Source organism: Hylobates moloch, unplaced genomic scaffold (assembly GCF_009828535.3).
Source record: "Hylobates moloch isolate HMO894 unplaced genomic scaffold, HMol_V3 SCAFFOLD_5, whole genome shotgun sequence".
In the NCBI taxonomy this organism is placed as follows: domain Eukaryota; kingdom Metazoa; phylum Chordata; class Mammalia; order Primates; family Hylobatidae; genus Hylobates; species Hylobates moloch.
The window spans coordinates 32,461,393-32,483,951 of NW_026652280.1; the positions used below are offsets into that span (position 1 = coordinate 32,461,393).

Consider the following 22,559-nt stretch of genomic DNA (forward strand, 5'->3'; position numbering starts at 1 on the left):
TCTCTCTTATACTTCCAAAGTACACTGGGCAGGATAATCTGTTAAATTTTAGATTATGGACGCAGCAAAAGTTTACAGTTGATTGACTAAAACTACTTTGTTTTAAATGTGATATTGCTTTTAATTGCATTTTCAACAATCATTTTTTTTTTTTTTCCATTCCCAGGAATACAAACAAGTGATCCTAATGCTGTGGTCATGGGATTGGCACCAGAACATTTTCATTATCAAATTCTGAATCAAGCATTCCGGTAAACCTAGCTATTTATTTTTCATCTGATCATAACAGTTCCCTTCTTCCTTTCCTTTGTCATTGTCATGAATGGGTTTATGTGTTTTACTTTCTGGCCACCTAAATTGTACATTAGGACAGACATCTTCAAGATCAGCATCAAATAATATGTATTACTGTCTTGACTTTTTTGTGTGTGTAATATGTTTTTTGTTTTTATTTTGAGATGGGGTCTCACTCTGTTGCCCAGGCTGGAGTGCAGTGACATCATCATGGCTCACCATAGCCTCGATCTCCCCAGGCTCAGACTTAGGTGCTCCTCCCATCTCAGTTTTTGTATATTTAGTAGAGACGGGGTTTCGCCATGTTACCCAGGGAGGTCTCCAACTCCTGGGCTCAAGCGATCTGCCCACCACAGCCTCTCAAAAGTGCTGGGATTACAGGTGTGTGCCAGCATGCCCGAGCAGCAGTTTTATCTTTTATTATTACTCCTGTGATTCTCTACTGACTATGCTAATCTCCAAAGGAAAACAGTATCCAGGCTGATCCACCAAAAAACAATAAATGTGATTCTACCTCCAGTGAGAATCCAGGTTATGGAAAAGAGTTGACACATTTGACCACACTTTAAAATAAATTATTTGATGAGTGGTAATGATACAGTGAACTGGAATAGTGGCAGTGGAGATGAAGAAAAACAGATTCAGATAGCATCAACATGTCGTACTTTTGAGTTTAGTCAGTGAAGTAGAAGAGTGAGTCAAGGATACATTGAGATTTCTAACCTGAGCAAGTAAGATAGAGAACCGTTGGTTTGGGATTTAAGAGGTGATGAGTTTAGGTTTGGTCTATGGGATATCCAAGCAGAGAGACATCAGTGGCTGTGGGTAGAAGTAGAACTAGTACATAAGATATTATAAATCTTCAGTTAATGTGTGCATTTCACTTAAATGAACTATTTTGCTGCTACTTCTAAAAGGAAGGCTGCATATTTGTTCTTGTACTTCCCAAGATAAATTGGATCAGAATTTACCTGCAGATCTGCTGTAGAATGAGATTGTGACTTTTCCTTTGGATTTTGTAATTTTTCATGTCTTGCCTTTTATTTCTTGTCAAACCATTAAACAGTATAATTTACCTTTGGATATATGTCAAGTATATAGTACAAAATGTTGCATATTGGACTAGCTTAGAAAATTTTTCTTTAATAGCCTGGTAAAGTTTTTGTATTTAACTGCAAGAATGCTATAAAAAAAAAACCAGAATTTTCTTACCAGTGCAAGGATCTGTAAGAACCATTCTAACTTATACATTATGTAGAATTCATCTCTTCATGTATATACTACAGAATTAGAATGTTTATAGGAAACTAAAACTCACTACCCAGGTTCACACATTTGGGCACATTGTTTGCTGTTCATCTTGAAAATGGCTGTCCTCATGTAAAATCTATGTGGCCAGAAATAGCACTTTGAGAACAGCCACCTTTTACCCTTTGTGCACATTAATTTTAGATTCTTGGTTAATGGAAACCACAACTACTTAATGCACTTTTATTTGTGATTCTAGTCACTGTGATAGTCAAGCTCTTGTTTTTTAAAAGGAGCAAACTCACTTTTTATAGTTGCCCAGTATCTATTTACTGTAATTATTTCCTGGACATCCACTGTATGTCAGATCACTTGGAGATGTACTTCAGTGTATATGGTGTTAAAATTACTTTTGCTTTCCCTGCCTTTTCAATTATCCTACTTTGGCTTTTGGTTGAGGAGGGAGAGGCTATGCCATCTGCTCCTTAAGTTCTACAACTATACCGATACCAGTTTTCATTTGAAACAGAATCTGCTATTATTTCTTTCTGAATTTACTCCTACTACTTTTCACTCATTTATTTAACCACAGAATTCAAGGAGAAGATATTGATTGATTTTAGCTGGCAATTTGGGAAGGACATATTTAATAGGAAATTGAGAGGTCTCTGTCTTAATGAATACTAGACTCAGGGTAATAAAAATGTATGTTGACATGATACTGACTTCGTAATTGCTCGGATGCTGTCTAATTAGTACACTTTCCTAACCATATTGATTTTTTATAAGCACTACATTTAAAAACATTACAGTGCACTTATAGGTCAACTCTAATTTCACAAATGCACTTAACAGCTGGATGGAGAGTTAACAGAAGGATTTTAGGTCTTGCCCTTCTTTGCATATTGATGTTTCCACAGGGACTGCCTTCCAGCCAATGACTGCAGCTGTTTGGATTGTGTGTGGCAAATACAGACATCTTAAATGAACCACCGATTAGTTAAATTACTGTTTAGGCTGGTAATGACAATAAACATTGGATTTTAAAGCCCGTTGCATGCCAGCTTCAGAGGCATGTTACATCAAGGCAGATACATCAACCTTCACATTATGCTGCATCTTATTTACTGTGTTTTTAATGGATAGCACCCCACAAAAACGCATAGTACAGCCTTTCTACAAATATCTTTTAAATGCTTGAATGGAATTGAGAATTGTGGTTTTTTTTTTTTTTTGAGACCTAGTCTCACTCTGTCGTCCAGGCTGGAGTGCAGTGGTGTAATCTTGGCTCATCTCGAAAAACAAAAAAACCCAAAGTTTGAGCATTTAAGTAATGGACCAATTATAATTGAACTCAATGATTACTATTAGGAGGAAGACAAACAAGTCACTTATAATCCAACCTGAACTTAGTATTAACAAGACTAAAAAATATCTAATCACAAAATTAATATATCCTCATTGTGGAAAAGTTTAAATGCTCAAGAAAGAATAAATTAAAAATTACCTATAACGCTGCCACCTAAAGAGAACCACAGTTAACATTTTAGCACATAGCTAGTTTCTTTGTTTCTATACACATACATATGTTTACACAAAATTTATAATGTGTATATACTATGTGGTAACATGCTTTTAAAAACCTAATGTATTGTGCATGCTTTGTCATATTCCTAAATATTATTCTAAAACCTATTTGATTCCTACAATATACTCTATTTTAAGAAGCACAATGAATTGCTTTGCCACAAGTTCCTAATACTGTTGGCATTCCAGATTTTTTTTTTTTTTTTTTTGGAGACAGAGTCTTGCTCTGTCATCCAGGCTGGAGTGCAGTGGCGTGATCTGGGCTCACTGCAAGCTCCGCCTCCTGGGTTCATGCCATTCTTCTGCCTCAGCCTCCCGAGTAGCTGGGACTACAGGTGCCCACCACTACGTCCGGCTAATTTTTTGTATTTTGAGTAGAGACGGGGTTTCACCGTGTTAGCCAGGATGGTCTCGATCTCCTGACCTCATAATCCACCCGCCTCAGCCTCCCAAAGTGCTGGGATTACAGGCGTGAGCCACTGCTCCCAGCTGGTATTCCAGGTTTTTGAAATTCATTTTAAAAAACTCCTGAGAACATGTTTGTTGAGCAGTATTTGTGCTTTCTGTATGATTTTTTTTTCCAGAAGTATAGTTGCCAGGCAAAGGAATTTTGGGGAAAAAACTACATGGAATTACTTAGCCTAGGAAACGTTTGAGGCCTTTTTTTCCTAAATTAAGCAACTGCTCTCCATCTCCTAGAGTAGCTTATTAAAATGTCATTATACCTGAAGAGAAATGGCATCACAACTTTCACGTTTAAATTTATAGATGAAGGCTTTTTAAGAATAATGTATTCAAAGCGGCCGCGATCTCAAACCAAACACAAGAATTGGTGTGTGACTCATCTGCTTGGATACCTCCAGTCCGCAAACTGTGTTCCAGGAGTTTTCTTGGCCAAAGCTGCCCGATGTTTGAGCCTTTTCTTCCCAGAGAAGAAGATGAACTGAAAGCTGCCAGTTGGGGACTTTTTGTGATCAAGGCGTTGCTGGGTTTTAAAGGAGGTGATGGGGCTTACGCTGGCTTGTCTTCCCACCCAAGTGAAGAGATGATGTTCGCTGGTTATTCTTAGACAATGTGCAGTTTGTGTTAATTTAAAATTTTGGGTGGGATAGGGGCATAGGCTTGTGAAGGGCAGTCCCTTTGTCCCTGGTAGGAGAGACACCCCCAATCTATCCTCGATGCCGTCAGCCTTGGCCATCTTCACTTGCTGCCCGAACTCGCACCCGTTTCAGGAGCGTCATGTCTACCTGGATGAGCCCATCAAAATCGGCCGCTCAGTGGCCCGCTGTCGACCAGCGCAGAATAATGCCACTTTTGATTGCAAAGTGCTATCAAGGAACCACGCTCTCGTCTGGTTTGATCACAAGACGGGCAAGTTTTATCTTCAAGACACTAAAAGTAGTAATGGTACTTTTATAAATAGCCAGAGATTGAGTCGAGGCTCTGAAGAAAGTCCACCATGTGAAATTCTTCCTGGTGACATTATCCAGTTTGGAGGAGACATGACAGAGAATACACGGGAAGTGTCATCCATGCACCGTTACCAAGTCCCGTTGACAAAGTTCCTGCTAACACTCCAAGTATGTACTCTCAGGAACTATTCCAGCTTTCTCAGTATCTACAGGAGGCCTTATGTCGGGAACAAATGTTGGAACAGAAGTTAGCCACGCTTCAGCGGCTACTAGCCATCACCCAAGAGGCTTCAGATACCAGTTGGCAGGCTTTAATAGATGAAGATAGACTCTTATCATGGTTAGAAGTTATGGGAAACCAATTACAGGCATGCTCCAAAAATCAAACAGAAGATAGTTTACGAAAGGAACTTATAGCATTACAAGAGGATAAACATAACTATGAGACAACAGCCAAAGAGTCCCTGAGGAGACTCAGGAGAAAGTTCTTCAGGAGAACTTTCTGTTCCCTGAGTTCTTCAGGAGAAAATTGAAGTGGTTAGAAAACTTTCAGAAGTTGAGCGAAGTCTGAGTAATACTGAAGATGAATGTACCCATCTGAAAGAAATGAATGAAAGGAGTCAGGAAGAATTAAGAGAATTAGCCAGTAAATATAATGGAGCAGTTAATGAGATTAAAGATTTATCTGATAAATTAAAGGTAGCAGAGTGAAAACGAGGAAATCCAACAGAAAGGACAGGCTGAGAAAAAAGAATTACAACATAAAATAGATGAAATGGAAGAAAAAGAACAAGAGCTCCAGACAAAAATAGAAGCTTTGCAAGCTGATAATGATTTCACCAATGAAAGGCTAACAGCTTTACAAGTATGGTTAGAACATCTTCAGGAGAAAACTCTTAAAGAATGCAGCAGCTTAGAGAAGCTGATCGTCGAAGGGCATCTAACCAAAGCGGTAGAAGAAACAAAGCTTTCAAAAGAAAATCAGACAAGAGCAAAAGAATCTGATTTTTCAGATACTCTGAGTCCAAGCAAGGAAAAAAGCAGTGACGACGCTACAGACGCCCAAATGGATGAGCAAGACCTAAATGAGCCTCTTGCCGAAGTGTCCCTTTTAAAAGATGACTTGCGGGGTGCACAGTCAGAAATTGAGGCAAAGCAAGAAATACAGCATCTTCGAAAGGAATAATCGAAGCCCAGGAGCTAGCTAGAACAAGTAAACAAAAATGCTTTGAACTTCAAGCTCTTTTGGAAGAAGAAAGAAAAGCCTATCGAAATCAAGTTGAGGAATCCACTAAACAAATACAGGTTCTTCAAGCCCAATTGCAGAGGTTACACATCGATATTGAGAATCTCCGGGAGGAGAAGGACAGTGAAATCACAAGTACTAGAGATGAATTGCTTAGTGCCTGAGATGAAATTTTGCTCCTTCATCAAGCAGCAGAAAAGGCTGCCTCTGAGCGGGACACTGACATTGCTTCTTTACAAGAAGAGCTTAAGAAGGTGAGAGCTGAGCTTGAGCGGTGGCGGAAAGCAGCGTCTGAATATGAGAAAGAAATCACAAGTCTGCAAAACAGTTTTCAGCTTAGATGTCAACAGTGTGAGGACCAGCAGAGAGAAGAAGCAACAAGGTTGCAAGGTGAACTAGAGAAGTTGAGAAAGGAATGGAATGCATTGGAAACCAAATACCATTCTCTAAAAAGGGAAAATGTTTTGCTATCATCAGAACTGCAACGGCAAGAAAAAGAATTGCACAGTTCTCAGAAGCAGAGTTTAGAGCTTACCAGTGATGTCAGCATCCTTCAAATGTCTAGGAAAGAACTTGAGAATCAAGTGGGATCCTTGAAAGAACAGCATCTTCGGGATTCAGCTGATTTAAAAACTCTTCTCAGTAAGGCTGAAAACCAAGCAAAGGATGTGCAGAAAGAGTATGAAAAGACACAGACTGTACTCTCAGAACTGAAGTTGAAGTTTGAAATGACTGAGCAGGAAAAGCAGTCAATCACAGATGAGCTCAAACAGTGTAAAAACAACCTGAAGCTGCTCCGAGAGAAAGGAAATAATCCTTCCATATTACAACCCGTCCCAGCTGTATTCATCGGCCTATTCCTGGCTTTCCTGTTTTGGTGTTTCGGTCCATTGTGGTAGAGAAAGAAACCCTGGCCCTGGGTGCCCATGTTGGCTGCCCTGGTTGCAGTAACAGCCATCGTGCTATACGTGCCAGGTCTGGCCAGAGCTTCTCCATGAGAGCGTTCCTTGAGTCTGTACACTGTCCTCCCTCTAGAAGCTGGCATCAGACTCATGCTAGGGACAAACAGAACCATTTTCTTCCTCTTTACCTCTTAAAACAGCAGAAGTACAAGAATACAGCTGTAGGGTCATTGCTTTAAATTATATAAAATGTATCTGTCTATAAAGAAGATATAAAATTGTGACTTTATTCTACTGTAAGCAATAATTTGCTTGCAATTTTTCATGTAATTTTTAAATTAGTATGTTAAGATTCTGAATATTATGGTGGCCTAAAGTAGGCTTCTTGGTACACCAGATTATTTATAACATTAAATTTATGAGTATTTTACTCTGAATTCTGATCACCAGATAATTCATTTTTCTGATTTGGTAACTACTCAAACCAAACAACCAATACATACATGGGAAGAGAGGCCCTGTGTGCTCAGTGCCTATCAGTTTGAAATATATACACACATATATATATTTTTTACATATTTATGCCATTTTTACTTGTTATAAAACCACTGAGCTATTGGGAACAAGACTTAGAACTATTTGCGTGGATTTTTTTTTTTTTTTAAGGAAAAATACATTTGGAAAATAAACTGTTATGGTGATAATTTGGGGAATATGTGCACGCTTGTTCAGCCTTAATGTGACTTGAAGATGTGGAGGACATCAACTTTGAAAAACTTTCCATGAGAGTGTGTATTTTCTTGAGCAAACTGAAGTATTTCTGGGAGCAAAAACATAGTAATTACACAATTTCAGTGCAGTCAACCAAACTGTTGAGTCAATTGGAATGTAATTTATTAAACCATGTATTTAAAGAGATTTTTCTTTAAAAGCCAAGTTACTTTCTCATATACAGCATTTTAGGAAGCATGATTTTTTTTTCTATCTATTCCTCCAAGCATGTTTAATTAAAGAAAGTATTAATATTTCTTTAGATAAGCTTGTATTGACCTAATTTGGTTTATGATGTGTCAGAGCTAATTCATGTTCAGGGTGAGCTGTTGTACCTACCAACAAATTTCCTGGTTGGGTATGCAAATGGTTATTTTCTTTTTATTGTTGTTAATTGGGACTTTCTGTTAATGAAAAGCACTATTCCCAAGATTAATAGTGTTCTATGCACAGTGAAGCACCTAAAAACACTGCTTGATGTTACAAATTTAAAACACAAGTGAAAGTTTAGCCATGGTTTTGTGCGGCATCATAGTTATGTCAATAAAGTTTATTTAGGTCATGGAATATCCTAAAGCATCACATAGTTACATTTTTCAGTCAATGAAGTCCAGGAGGGAATGTCAGTGAATTGGCTTGAATGTTCTGTGGCAATCCACAGGTCTAGCCAAATATTGAAATAGGAGTTTAGGGTGTAATTTGCCTTGTGATGTTTGGCAGTCACTGTTTATACTTTAAAGGTTATATTTTAAGCTATTTGAGATTGCCGTTGGGAGGATCACTAGATTTATGGAGGAATTAGTCACAAATGACTTGTAGAAAATACTGTCATATAGTTCATTTCATCATTTTCTGTTGCAGGAAGCCACTCCACCACAGAATGCAAATATGCCAGTGGTACCCAGTACCTCTTGTATATAGATTATTGCAAATATTGTTCTGAAATGCTTAACTTCAGAATTACAATTTTTAAAGTAAATAATTGTTTTAAATCTATTTTGTAAAGATATAAAATACAATAGAATTTCTGGAGTACAGATTAAACTATTTGCACTAACACACGTGACGTGCATGATTTAATAAAATAATTTTACTCTCCCTAAAAAAAAAAGAAATAATGTATTTGAAGTTTTGTTAATGACATTCTTCTCATAATTGCTGTAGAGTCTGAGGGTCTTCCAAAAGTGTTAGAGATGTGCAGAATTTTTTTTTAAAATTTTCAGGATGAGCTTCTTAAGTCTTTGTTGACTGTTGGATTGCTTGCTTTCCCCCATCTCCTTCTTAAGGAAAAATTACAAGTTTAATTACTCCAGTATATTAATCCTTAGTAAAGGGAAGAAAAGAAAGAAAGAACAAAACAGACAGTAATGGCCTCAGTACTGCATTTGTACACTAACTCTTGAATATTTTCTAAGTACTTAGAACCCTGAGCATGAGGAATCCCAGAACAGTGTAGCAGCAGGGCTCAAATTAGAAATATATCTATGGGCTTTTCTCATTTTTGAAAGGGTTGACTGCTATGTAGTGTTCTTAATTAAAGTCCAGACTGTAAAATACTACTTTGAAGGTGAGAAATTGTTTAAGACTTCAGAACTTGAGATCTTTAAAGCATTTCATTAGTGTATGTAGGAGAAGTTTATATGCAGATCTGAAAATCATAGAATACAGAATTGAGTTGAATAGCAGAATCACTGCTCTTATTTTGTAGTTTGAGGATATATTTAGCAGGCAGCTCGTGCTACTCTAAATATGATTTGTTTACATGAACAAACCATAAAAATATATTCTGTTACTGATTTTTCTAAACTGAGGTAAACATGCACTGAAAGTTATACAGATTTTAAGTATACAACTCAATACAATTTTACACATAGATATACCTATGTAACCCCCATTTGGTGATCAAGATATAGAACATTTTCAGCATCCTCTGTGGCTCCCTTTCCCAGTCAGTACCACTCCTTCCTCAGGATAACCACTGCTCTGACTTCTATAATTATTGCCATTTCTTAATCTTCGTATGAATGAAATCATAGAATTATAGCATTTTTTGGTCTGTTTTGAGATTTATCCAAGTTTTTGCATGTACCAGTACTTTAGTTTTTATTTTGCTTCTTTGTTGTTGTTGTTTTGTATAGTAGTAGTGTATTATATGAATATTCCACAATTTATTTATTCATTCTGCTGTTAATGGACATGGGTTGCTTCCAGTTTGGGCTGTTATGAATAAAACTGCTGTGAACATTCTTGTATATGTCTTTTGGGGGACATGTGCATTCAGTTCTCTTGGGTACATATCTAAAAGTGAAATTGCTCGATAGTAGGATAGGTAATTGTTTAGTTTTAGTAAATATCGCCAAACAATTTTCCAAAGTGATTGTACCAAGTCATACATTCTTGCTAGCTACAAATGAGAGTTCCAATGCTCCATATTCTCTATTTAATAGTAGCTGTTCTGTTTGGTGTATATTGTGGTATCTTTACTGAGTTCCTATTTGTTTTTTGTTGTTGTTGTTGTTGTTATTGTTTTTCAAAGACAGGGTCTTGCTCTGTCACCCAGGCTAGAGTGCAGTGGCACTATCATAGCTCACTGTAGCCTCAAACTCCTGGAATCAAGAGGTCCTCCTGCCTTAGCCTCCCAAGTAGCTAGGACTACAGATGTATGCCACCACACCTGGCTAATTTTTAATTTGTTTTTGTAGTGGGGTTTTGCTGTGTTGCTGGCTGTTCTCAAACTCCTGACCTCAAGTGCTCATTGTGCCCCAGTCTCTCAAAGTGCTGGGATTACAGGTGTGAGCCATTGCATCCAGCCTCAGTTTCAATTTGTATTTCTCTGATGAGTAATGCTGTTGAAATCTTTTCCTATACTTATTAGTCATTTGGATATCTTTTGTTGTGATGCACTCATTCAAATCTTTTATGTTTTCTGATTGGAACGTGTTTTTCTTACTGAATTGTCAAAGTTTTTTTTTTTTTGAGGCAGAGTTTCACTCTTGTTGCCCAGGTTGGAGTGTAATGGCGTAATCTCGGCTCACTGCAACCTCTGCCTCCTGGGTTCAAGCAATTCTCCTGTCTCAGCCTCCCGAGTAGCTGGGATTATAGGCATGCACCACCACACCTGGCTAATTTTGCATTTTTAGTAGAAACAGGGTTTCTCTGTGTTGGTCAGGCTGGTCTCAAACTCCCGACCTCAGGTGAGCCGCCCACCTCGGCCTCCCAGAGTGCTGGGATTACAGGCGTGAGCCACTGCGCCCGGCCTCAGAGTTCTTAATGTGTTATGTCTTATGAGACTTTGGTTGAATATATGTACCACAGATATCCCTATCTTTGATTTGCCTTTTCACTCTCTCAATAGTATGAGAACATCAGGTTCTTAATTTTGATGTAGTTCAATTTGTCAGTATTTTCTTCTGTTTTGTTTAAGAAATCTTTGCCTACCCCAAGGTCATGAAGATATTTTCCTGTGTTTTCTTCTGTAAGCTTTATTGTTTTACTTTTAGCAATTAAGTGTAGAATCCATTTTGAATTAATTTTTGTGAATTGTGTGAAATAGAAGTTCATTTTTATCTGTGGATACTCAGTTGTTCCAGCAACACGTATTGCAAAGACCCATTCTTCCCCCATTGAATTGCAATTGTGCTTTTGACGTAAATCAAGTGACTAGATTCTTTATCTATACTTTTGCCATTCGTACTGTCTTGATTATTGTAGCTTCATAAAAAGCCTCAATATCTGGTAGTGTACATCCTCCAACTTTATTATTTAAGATTGTCTTGGCCATTCTACCTCCTTTGGATTTCCACACAGATTTTGAAATCAACTTGTTAACTTTCACAAACAAAGCCTGCTGGGAGTTTGATCATTAAATCTATGGATTTGGACAATATTTACATCTGTACAATAATATATCTTCCAGTCTATGAAAATAAAATGTATCTCTATTTATTTAGTTTTTTTTGTTTGTTTTGTTTTTGTTTTTTTACATTTGCTCTCATCAGTGTTTTATAGTTTTTAGAATGTGGGTCTTAGACATTTTGTTAAATTCTTGTCTTTCATGTTGTTTGATGTTATTGTAAATTGTATTTTTGTTTTTGTTTTTGTTTTTCTGAGACAGAGTTTCACCCTTGTTGCCCAGGCTGGAGTGCAATGGCATGCTCTCAGCTCACTGCAACCTCTGCCTCCCAGGTTCAAGCGATTCTCCTGCCTCAGCCTCCTAGAAGCTGGGAGTACAAGCATGCGCCACCATGCCTGGCTAATTCTTGTATTTTTAGTAGAGATGGGGTTTTGCCATGTTGGCCAGGCTGGTCTCAAACTCTTGACCTCAGGCAATCCACCCACCTCGGCCTCCCAAAGTGCTGGGATTACAGGTGTGAGCCACTGTGCCTGGCCTTGTATTTTGCTAAATTTCCTATTTATTTGCTTATTGCTAATACATAGAAAGCTAATTGTGTTTTTGTATGTTAATCTTCTGTTCAGCAGTCTTCTTCCATTTACTTGCTAATTCTAATAAATTTTTGTATTAATAGAATCTTTTTGATTGCATTTTCTATATAGACAATTGTAGACAATAATGACAATTTTAATTGTCTCCTTCCAGAGTTAAAATTCTTTTTGTTTTTCTTGCTATGTTACACTGTCTGGGACTCCTAGTGCACTCCTAATAGACATGGTGATAGTAGATAGCCTTATCTTACTTCTAAATTCAGGGGTAGAACTTTCAGTATTTTACCACTTTGAGTATTTCTTACTAGGTCAGTAAGTTATGTTTGTTTGTTTTTAATGCCAAAGACTTCAAAAACTTTGTTTTTAAAATTCTGATTATAAGTAGAAATAGCAGTGTTGAAGTTGTCTTAGATCTTCTATTTTAATTTTTCATTTCATCTTTCACTTTGGATATATAGTATTCTTAGATTTTTATTTTATGTGGAACATTGAGTCTTTACAAACTCACTACATTTTTTTCAGTAATTAATGAGAGAATTACTGTGTCAAGGTGACATTGGAGGTATTTTGGGGGTTTCAATTAATTAAATGTTAGTGGGATTTTCCTTTGGTGTTTTTCATGATTCACTAGTTTTAATTTGAACTTTTGATAGTTTATGTCTGTTGAGTTGATTGGTATTACTTTTAAGTGTGTTGAATGTTAACACTTTGGCATTACTTTAGTTTAGCAGTTCTCAATCAGGGACAGTTTTGCCCCCTAAGGAATATTGGGTAAGGTTTGGAGACATTTTTGGTTGTCATAACTGAGGGAGAGGGGTGGTACTGGCATATGATGGGCAGAGGCCAGGGATGCTGCTAAACATCCTATAATACATAGGTCAGCCCCCACAGCAGGCATTTTCTGGCCTAAAATAGTGCTGAAAAGCCCTGAACTAGTTTACTGCTTCATTTGAAACCGAAGCTGACAAATATGAAGTGACTCTCCATTATTTATTTTTAGGATAGTTACTATACTTCCTACATTTATGAATAAAAATAGTTGTCATAGGTCAGGACACGGAGGCATGCAGAGGTTCACCCATGATTTAATTTATTGAATAAACATTTAGCAAAAGGTACCAGGCCTTCTTTTTTTAAGTAGGAAATTCAGTGATGAGTACAATTGATGGGCATTATGGAGACTATTCTAGTGAGGAAGACAGACCAAACACAATAGGATAAGGGTTACCAATCATGCCAAGTGATATGAAGGAAAAAAGGGGTTGAAATAGTTACCAAATGTGAGGAGGGAGTCCACTTTATTTAAAGAGAGATTAAAAATGACTTCTTTGATTTACTGACATTTAAGCTGAAACCTGACAAATGAGTGGAAGAAATCTATGTGAAAAGTATGGGGAACCGTTTCAGGAGGAGGGGGCACCATATGGGGGCTGAAGCAGGAAAGAGCTTGACATTTTTTGAGGAAATGAGAACAGAGTATTGTGGCAGGAGCTCAGTCAATAATGGGAAAGGTAACTTGAGAGTGGAGATGTGGGGTTGGGGATAGATAGGGCAAGGCTTTTGAGACTGTGCTAAGGACTTTGGATTTTATGCTGGTTGCCATGAGAAGCTATTAAAGAATTTTGAGCAGGGGAGGGACATGATCACATCTATTTGCACTTTTCAAAACTCCTGCTATTGCTTATATAATGGATTGGAGTAATAGGTCAAGAGAAAAATGCAGGAAGACCAGTTGTAAGGCTGTTACAGTTCAGGTGAAAGAGTAAGACAGTTTTGAGATATTTTAATTTTTGTTCAAAATTGGAAATTACTGGATTTCCTAGTGAATAGGGATGTGGAGGTGTGGGAGAAATTGAGAAATCAAGGATGACTGATAGGGTTCTGGCTTGAGTAACTGGAGAAATTACTGAAATGGGAAAGACTGGGAAAGGAACACTTTTGAGGAGTGGGGTGAGAGGGACTTACCAGTTTGATGTTGGACATATGGTAGGTGCTTGACCAGTACTTAATCTGCAGTATAATTTCATTTCCACATGCTTCATCTTCAGGGGAAATGGTTATTTAGAAAGACAGCATAGTGTTCAGGCATACCTCCTTTTATTGCACTTTGCATTATTGTGCTTCACAGACACTGCATTCTTTTTTTTTTTTTTTTAACAAACTGATTTTGCGGTAACCCTACATTGAGCAAGTCATCGGCACCATATTTCCAACAGCATGTGCTCACTTTGTGTCTCTGTATCACGTTTTGGTAATTCTTGGCAATATTTCAAACTTTTCATTATTATTATGTGTTGTGGTGATCAGTGATCTTTGGTGTTACTGTTGTAATTGTTTTGGGCAGCCACAAACTGTGCCTATGTAAGATGGCAAATTCAATGTTGTGTGGGTTCTGACTGCTCCACCAACCAGCTGTTCTATCTCTCTCCTCTCCTCTGGCCTCTCTATTCCCTGAGACACAGTGATACTGAGATTAGGCCAATCGATAACCTTGCAGTGGCCCCTGAGTGTTTAAGTGAAAGGAAGAATCACACATCTCTTACTTAAAGTCAAAAGCTAGAAATGAGTAAGGTTAGTAACGCATGTCAAAAGCCGAGATAGGCTGAAAGCTAGGCCTCTTGTGCCAAATAGCCAAGACTCCATTGAGCACACAAATGACAAGAAAGCAAAACAGCCTTATCACTAATATGGAGAAAGTTTTGTGGCCTGGATAGAAGCTCAAACCAGCCACAAAATTCCCTTAAGACAAAGCCCTAACTCTCTTCAGTTCTGTGAAGACTAAGAGAGGTGAGGAAGCTACAGAAGAAAAGTTTGAAGCTAGCAGAGGATGGTTCATGAAGTTTAAGGAAAGAAGCTGTCTCCATAAACTTGCTTAAAGTGCAAGATGAAGCAGCAAGTGCTGATGTAGAAGCTACAGCATGTTATCCAGAGATCTAGCTAAGATCATTGATGAAGGCATCTACACTAAACAACAGATTTTCAATGTAGATGAAACAGTCTTACATTGGAAAAAGATGCCACCTAGGACTTTCATAGCTAGAGAGGAGAAGTCAGTGCCTGGCTTCAAAGCTTCAAAGGATAGGCAGTCTCTCTTGTTAGGGGCTAATGCAGCTGGTGACTTTAAGTTAAAACCTGTGCTCTATAAATGGAATAACAAAGCCTGAATGGCAGCACATCTGTTTACAGCATGGCTTATTGAATGTTCCAAGACCACTATTGAGACTTACTGATCAGAAAAATAGATTCCCATCAGAATATTACTGCTCATGGACAAAGCAACTGGTCACCCAGAGCTCCGTTGGAGATGTACTAGGAGATTAATGTTGTTTTCATGCCTGTTAACACAACACCCATTCTGCCACCCACGGATCAGGGAGTCGTTTTGACTTTCAAATCTTACTATTTAAAAAGTATATTTTGTAAGGCCATAGCTGCCATAGACAATGATTTCCTCTGATGGATCTAGGCAAAGAAAATTGAAAACCTTCTGGAAAGGATTCAACATTCTTGATGCCATTAAGAACATTTGCGATTCATGAAAGGTCAAAATGTCAACATCAACAGGAGTTTGGAAGAAGTTGATTTTAACCCTCATGGATGACTTTGAGGGGTTCAAGACTTCATTGAAGGAAGTAACTGCAGATGTGGTGGAAATAGCAAAACAACTAGAATTAGAAGCAGTGCCTGAAGATGTGACTGAATTGCTGTGGTCTTATGATAAAACTTGAATGGATGAGAAGTTGTTTCTTTTGGATGAACAAAGAAAGTGTTTCTTTTTTTTTTTTTCTTTTTTTGAGACGGAGTCTCGCTCTGTCGCCCAGGCTGGAGTGCAGTGGCGCAATCTCGGCTCACTGCAAGCTCCGCCTCCCGGGTCACGCCATTCTCCTGCCTCAGCCTCTCCGAGTAGCTGGGACTACAGGCGCCCACCACGACGCCCGGCTAATTTTTTTGTATTTTTAGTAGAGACGGGGTTTCACCGTGGTCTCGATCTCCTGACCTCGTGATTCGCCCGCCTCGGCCTCCCAAAGTGCTGGGATTACAAGCGTGAGCCACCGCGCCCGGCCAAGAAAGTGTTTCTTGAGATGGAATCTACTGGTGAAGATGCTTCGAACATTGTTGAAATAACAACAGAAGATTTATAATATTACATAAACTTAACTGATAAAGGAGCAGAAGGGCTTGAGAGGATTGATTCACAATTCTGAAAGAGTTTCTGTTGTGAATACTGTGAAACAGCATCACATGCTACAGAGAATTCTTTCATGAAAGGAAGATTAAATTGATGCAGCAGGCTTCATTGTTGTCTTATTTTGAGGCATTGCCACAGTGACTCAACCTTCAGTGACTACCACCCTGATCTGTCAGCAGCCATCAACATTGAGGCAAGACCTTCTGCCCACAAAAAGATTATGACTCCCTGAAGGCTCAGATGATTGTTAGCATTTTTCAGCAATAAAGTATTTTTAAATTAACACACGTACATTTTTTTAGACACAATGCTGTTGCACACTTAATAGACTATGGAAAACCAAAATTTATGTGACTCGCTTTATTGTGATACTTGCTGTATTGCAGTGGTCTGCAGCTGAATCCAAAATATCTCATAGACATCCCTGTATTTGGAAGAATCCCAGATTGGTTTTCAGGTTCCGGGTTCCAGCACTGGTTCTAGCTCTCCTTGATTGGTGCCAGCATCTCAGGTGATCTCATCTGTAAAATAGGGCATGTTGGACTTGATGTTCCTTTGGGTCTTTTTCAGTAATATTCTGTGGCTCTAAATTTATTTTAAATTCTGGGGTACAAGTATAGCATGGGCAGAGTTGTTACATAGGTAAACGTGTGCCATGAAGATTTACTGCACCTATCAACCCGTCATCTGGGTATTAAGCCCAGTAGGCATTAGCTATTTTTCCTGATGGTCCCCCTCCCCTTCAGTCCCAACAGGCCCGAGTCTGTGTTGTTCCCCTCCCTGTGTCCATGTCTTCTCATTGTTCAGCTCCCACTTATAAGTGAGAACAGTAGTGTTTGGTTTGCTGAGGATAATGGCTTCCAGCTCCATCCATGTCCCTGCAAAGGGCATGACCTAATTCCTTTTTATTCCCGCATAGTATTTCATGGTGTATATGTACCACATTTTCTTTCTCTCGTCTATCACTGATGGGCATTTGGGTTGATTTCATGTCTTTTGTGACTAGTGCTGCAGTGAACATATGCATGCGTGTATCTTTATAATAGAATGATCTATATTCCTTTGGGTATATACCCAGTAATGCGATTACTGGGTCAAATGGTATTTCTGGTTCTAGGGCTTTGAGGAATTGTGTGGCTCAGAATTTAAATCACTCCTTCAGCTTTCTCTTGCTGCTCTGCCTGAGATTTTTATATGGTAGCCCTGCTCCCTGGGCTAGGATTTTTTGCACTTTATTTATTCACCTACATGGAATTTATAGCCAGAAATTTTTGAATTAGGCCTTCTTTGTGCCTTTAAAATATAATTATAATTATATATATGTAATTATTATAATTATATATGTAATTATTATAATTATAAGAAATAATTATGTGACTTGCTTTTTATTGCAGAAGCAAAAACCCGGAACCCAAAAAGCAATCTAGTATTCTTCCAAATACAGACATGTCTATGAGATATTTTGGATTTGGTTGCAGACCACTGCAATAAAATGAGTATCACAATAAAGCAAGTTGCATAATTATTTCTTATAATAATTACATATATATTATTTTTAGAGATGGAGTCTCTCTGGCTGGTCTGGAATCCTGGCCTCAAGTGAGCCTCCCATCTTGGTCTCCCAAAGTGCTGGGATTATAGGCATGAGCCACCACCATGCCTGGCCTCCAATAGGCTTATTGGTAGACAGAAAATTTTCAGATTTTCTGCTGACATATTATCTCTGTATTAAAAACAACTATCTTTTTACATTTTGTGTTGCTATAACAACTAGGTAATTTATAAAGAACAGAGTTATTTCTTATAGTTGTGGAGACTGGGAAGTTCAAGGTTGAAGGGCCTGAACTGGGTGAAGGCCTTTTTGCTGCATCATCCTGTGGTAGAAGGCAGAAGGTCAAGAGAGCACACACACAAGAGAGGGGAGGGGGCCAAACTCATCCTTTTGATCAGGAACCCACTCCTGCAATAACTAACCTAGTTCTTCAATAACGGTGGAGCTCTCATGACCTAGTCACCGCTTAAAGGCCCCCCGTCTCAACACTGTTGCATTGGGAATTAATTTCCCAACAGATAAATTTTTGAGGGACAAGCCATAGTCACAGCCAACCTTTTGTTGCCCTGTCTAGTAAGTATAAAAATACTCCAAGTATTGGGGTGGCTGTGATATTTTTAAAAATGTTTCACTATAAGAGATCTTTTAATCTGTGTTCTAGAGAACAGTTACTTTTCAGTCCATCCTTAATATGCCTTGGCTCTTCAAAGATTGGGTAAAGCTTATGCTATGCAGAGAAGAACAGTAGAAGGAAGAACTGCTTCCCTGAGAGATGTATAATACTTCTCCAGCCTAGTGTAGAACCAGTTCCCATTTAGAGAAGTGTAGAGGAACCCACAGTTTCAGCTCTTTCAGGGAAGGCACTAAAGTACTGCCTGGGAATTAAGTACACATATCAATCAAGCTGGTAAGTCTTATCCCCAGTTAATATATGATAAAATATTAACAAAGCTAAATCAAGTGAGTTTTCAGTTTAGCTATATAAGTGGAAAGCAATTTTGAGGTCTGTTGCATAAAGAATTCTAGTTCCGTGGTAGAGTAGCAAATAAGTGGGCTTGGGGGTGGGGTGACAGGAGAAGAGATAGGTAAGTCCCCTGTTAGTAACTCATTACTGTCAGCTGTAGGTCTTTAAAGCCAACAGAATGGCTTTGCCAGATTTCCTAATAGTTGTATTTCAAGAGCAGCTTTAAGAAATAAATTTGTATTAATATTAGTGAATAAATTTGAAGGATCTGTCCAGTGCTGTGAGCAATGTGTAGTAACTAACAGTAAGGCCCTGTAATAGTATTGGTTTTCACTTAATAAAATATTTAATCATAAATGTCTGAATTCTGCATCTCCCACAGGAAGGCATTTCCATGCCCACTGACAAAAATAATTTAGCAGTTTCGTAGCTGAGCGCTTAATTACTCATAATTGTGAAGGGTAAGATATGATGAATTCTTCCTTGATGGACATACTAAATATTTTAACTAAGTAGATGACTTAAAGTAAATTAAGCTAGTGAGATCATTTATTACATTGGTTAAAAGCAGTTTAAGAAATATATCATGTCCCGCATGCTATTAGATGATACTATGTGCGTGAGTACTTCTGCCATGTGACTAAAGGCTGTATTATTATGATGGATGGCAGTTGTTTTAGGTTGAGTGTTGGAAAATGAGTATTAAATTTCTGGGGACTTTTTGACTTGCTGTTTTGCCTGAGTCACTAATGAGGATTCTTAGCTATAGGTAGAATTTGCTTATCAAAATAATGGGAAAACTCTTTATGTCCTTTTGTCTGATGTGAGAGTATTCTTCGTCCTGTATCAGGACAAAGGAAGGGACCTGATGGGGAAGGGTCTCCCATAAATCTTTTTCTTCAGGAAAGATGGCCTGATTTGCAAAATAATGTTGAAAGCATTCAAAAGGTAAAAGAGGTAAAAGTACAAGCAGAAACTCTTCGTAAAACACTTTATTAAAAATTTCTGAATTAAAAAGAAACTTACATTTTGGAGTAGAGGAAACAGGAGTTCAGATATTTTAGGAGTTAACTTAATGTCACTGCAGCAACAATTGTGTAGTATTGTAAAAGGCTCAGGAGCCTCCTGCTTACCATTGGGGAAGGTTGAAACAACTTGTCTCATTAAGTTAAGCTTCTTCCCTGGAGTGTCTTATTTAGCTTTAGTTCTCTTAATTCTCTTTCCCTGGTGATTTGGGTAGTGTCTGAAACCACTAAAGGTAAAAGGTTGAAGCAATCCCAAATTTAATAATCTATCACCTTTCTTTAGTGTATCTGAGTGTAATTCCCAGCAGTTCTTTGTGAATGCATTAGAAGACAGCAAGTCATTAAAAGTTAATAAGAAACTATTTGTTTCTGTGGGTGTGAATAAAGCCACTTTGTAAGTCTGACTTTCGTTCCCAGTCATAAAAGCCTTGCTTTTAGCCAGTTTCTTTTTTTTTGTTGTTCTCTCTAGGTTACTCCTGGATGGGGCACCTCTGATAGCAATCCACAAAGCCAGGTATTACAAGAGGAAAGATGGCTTAGCCCTGGGGCCTGGACCATTTGTGACTGCTTTAGAGTATGCCACAGATACCAAAGCCACAGTTGTGGGAAAACCAGAGAAGACGTTCTTTTTGGAAGCATTGCGGGGCACTGGCTGTGAACCTGAGGAGGCCGTCATGATAGGAGATGTAAGTAGAAGAACCCAGCAGGTGCTCCTGGCTCACCTGTCGTGCTGGGAGAGCAAGCTTGGAAACACTGCTTTAGGAAAGGGGACATTCTGTTACTGACAATGTAGGCAGTATATAAATGGCTACCTATAAAATGAGGTTTCCTGTCGATGTTTAGTGGTATTCTTCTAAAGAACTGAAATTTTTATTATTTCTGACATTTCTCCATAGTGTAATAGGAGATTTGTGTGTTACGATACATATATATGTAGTTAACTCCTATAATATATATATATATATTTATATATGTATATAGTTCAAAAGCCATTTATATTGCAAGTCAATTGAATGCTTTAAATGTCTTTTTGAGGAACACCACTACACAAATGAGAACCTATACCAAAGAATTCTACCACTATTGTTTTTTTTCTTAGCGTATGCTTTATGGAATAACTTCTCTATCTGTATGCCACAAATAGCTAAAGATATTGATCACCTTAGCCCTTTGAGTGGCAGGGCTGAGCCTGGGATGATTGGAGGCCCTGGCTGGTCACCTGTGGCCATGAGCACCTGGTCAGTTTACCCCAGTGTACTAGGCAAATGTTATTTCCCGTGTGTGTCTTGATGGGAAAACAGCTGGAAAGCACACTGCCACATGGTAAGTTGGTGGCCAGGATTATATTTCAATTTTTAAATAATAACATGTCAAGCTGGGAGGGATCATCACAAATGTCTGGATGAAAACTCATTTTATAGACTGGGAAACTGAAGCCCAAAGAGGTGAATCGCCAAGCCTGAATTCCCATAGCTAATTAGTAGCACAGCTGGAAGTAGAGCTTGAGCTCGGGACTCCCTCCCTAGCTGTTTTAACTTGTGATGGTGGAAATGTGTATCACAGCCCTCCTGATTTTATCTTCTGTTTCTATAATCATTCACCTAAAATTGAATAGGATAATCACTGAGCTCAGTAGTATTTTGAGAAACCATCTTTTGAGTCACACCTGTTCCTCTTGGCAAGCCTTTAGCAGCCTTTCCTAGACAAATGTGTCTAAAGAAGTGGTTATCTGAGCTGGAGCCTTCAGAATTCTTTATCCCAGGAGATGCTGGCCCTGCAACAGGATGAGAGGTGGGAAGGGTTGCAACAGCTGTGCTGCATGGAGGGTTGTTGGTTATCCAGGAAAGTGGCGGTTCCCGTCTCCTTGTCCACATTCACGTTTTCCCACCTCCCTATCTCCTCTCCCCCATCTCCACTCTTCAGCAGGGCAAGTTTAGCTGTAACAGAAATGGTTTGAAGTTGGACCTTGAATGAGGATTTTGACATTCTGAAACTCATTTTCAAGGGCTGTTGTTGAACAATATTAATGGTTTTTAAGGAAAAAAAAACTTTCTTCAGGCATGAGAAAGTCTGCTTACAGACATGAGGTGGCAAGATTAATTTTTTTGATTTTTCTTTCAGTCCTTGGAATTTTAATTACCTTGCATTCATCATCATTGAAGTTAACCAAGTATATTTATCCTTGTCTTGAATGATAATTAGAGGAACTTCTTTTTCAGACTGATCTGTTATTCCCAAGTGTGAAGTGAACATCAGACATTCAGAGTCTGTTTAAGTATCTGGATTTAACTTGATTCTACCTGTTAGGACAATGGGATGGAAAGTAAGGATAACATACTACGTGGTCCACAGAAAAGCTATCTTCTGAATCTAGTTCATTTCCTGTCTGCAGCTGTATTATTTACTGCCAAATGGATAGAATGCATTTTTCCATGATCTGTTTAATGGGGAGATAAATAGATGTAGGTGTGGCAAAGCATAGAGAATTGTAGTTGTAACTCTGCTCTCTGTGTTTGGTTACCAGGATTACTACTCTATTGTATACCTTCCACCTCTGAGATACTTCCCTTTCCAAACTTGGAATGCTTCCTCAGGGTATTACATGTGGATTCACCTTTTACATCTTCTCTTTTCTATTTCAGTAAAAAACATGGCATTACAGTTGGACACCCTAGCCTAATAAATCAGTTGGTAAGGTTTGTTGGCTAGCTTACTGAAGACACTGCACTAAATGCTTTCTTTATGCTTTTCTAGGATTGCAGGGATGATGTTGGTGGGGCTCAAGATGTCGGCATGCTGGGCATCTTAGTAAAGACTGGTATGTATCTTCTGTATAAAGCATTCTCTAAAACAGAATAGTAGAATACACAGTTGCTTAAAGAACAATCTCTGCAGAAATGGCAGATCCCTGGGCACTTTTATTCTC

The 22,559-nt window shown here is 38.4% G+C and overlaps 2 protein-coding genes across 4 annotated transcripts in view; both read left to right on the top strand.

Annotated features, from left to right (window-relative positions):
- The window catches only part of HDHD2 (haloacid dehalogenase like hydrolase domain containing 2), a 47,888-nt gene that overhangs the window by 19,887 nt on the left and 5,442 nt on the right, over nucleotides 1–22,559 (top strand). For all 3 annotated transcript variants that reach the window (XM_058438390.1, XM_058438387.1, XM_058438389.1), the window contains exons 4-6: nucleotides 167–251; nucleotides 20,103–20,319; nucleotides 22,388–22,451. In XM_058438390.1, coding sequence (XP_058294373.1) covers nucleotides 167–251; nucleotides 20,103–20,319; nucleotides 22,388–22,451 — 366 coding nt within the window. The remainder of the gene's footprint in view (nucleotides 1–166; nucleotides 252–20,102; nucleotides 20,320–22,387; nucleotides 22,452–22,559) is intronic.
- Nucleotides 4,308–7,153, top strand: LOC116468569 (sarcolemmal membrane-associated protein-like). Its single transcript, XM_058438391.1, is given in 5 exon segments — nucleotides 4,308–4,650; nucleotides 4,653–5,012; nucleotides 5,053–5,248; nucleotides 5,250–5,722; nucleotides 5,725–7,153. Coding segments are annotated over 5 exon segments (2,334 nt in total). The 3' UTR covers nucleotides 6,687–7,153.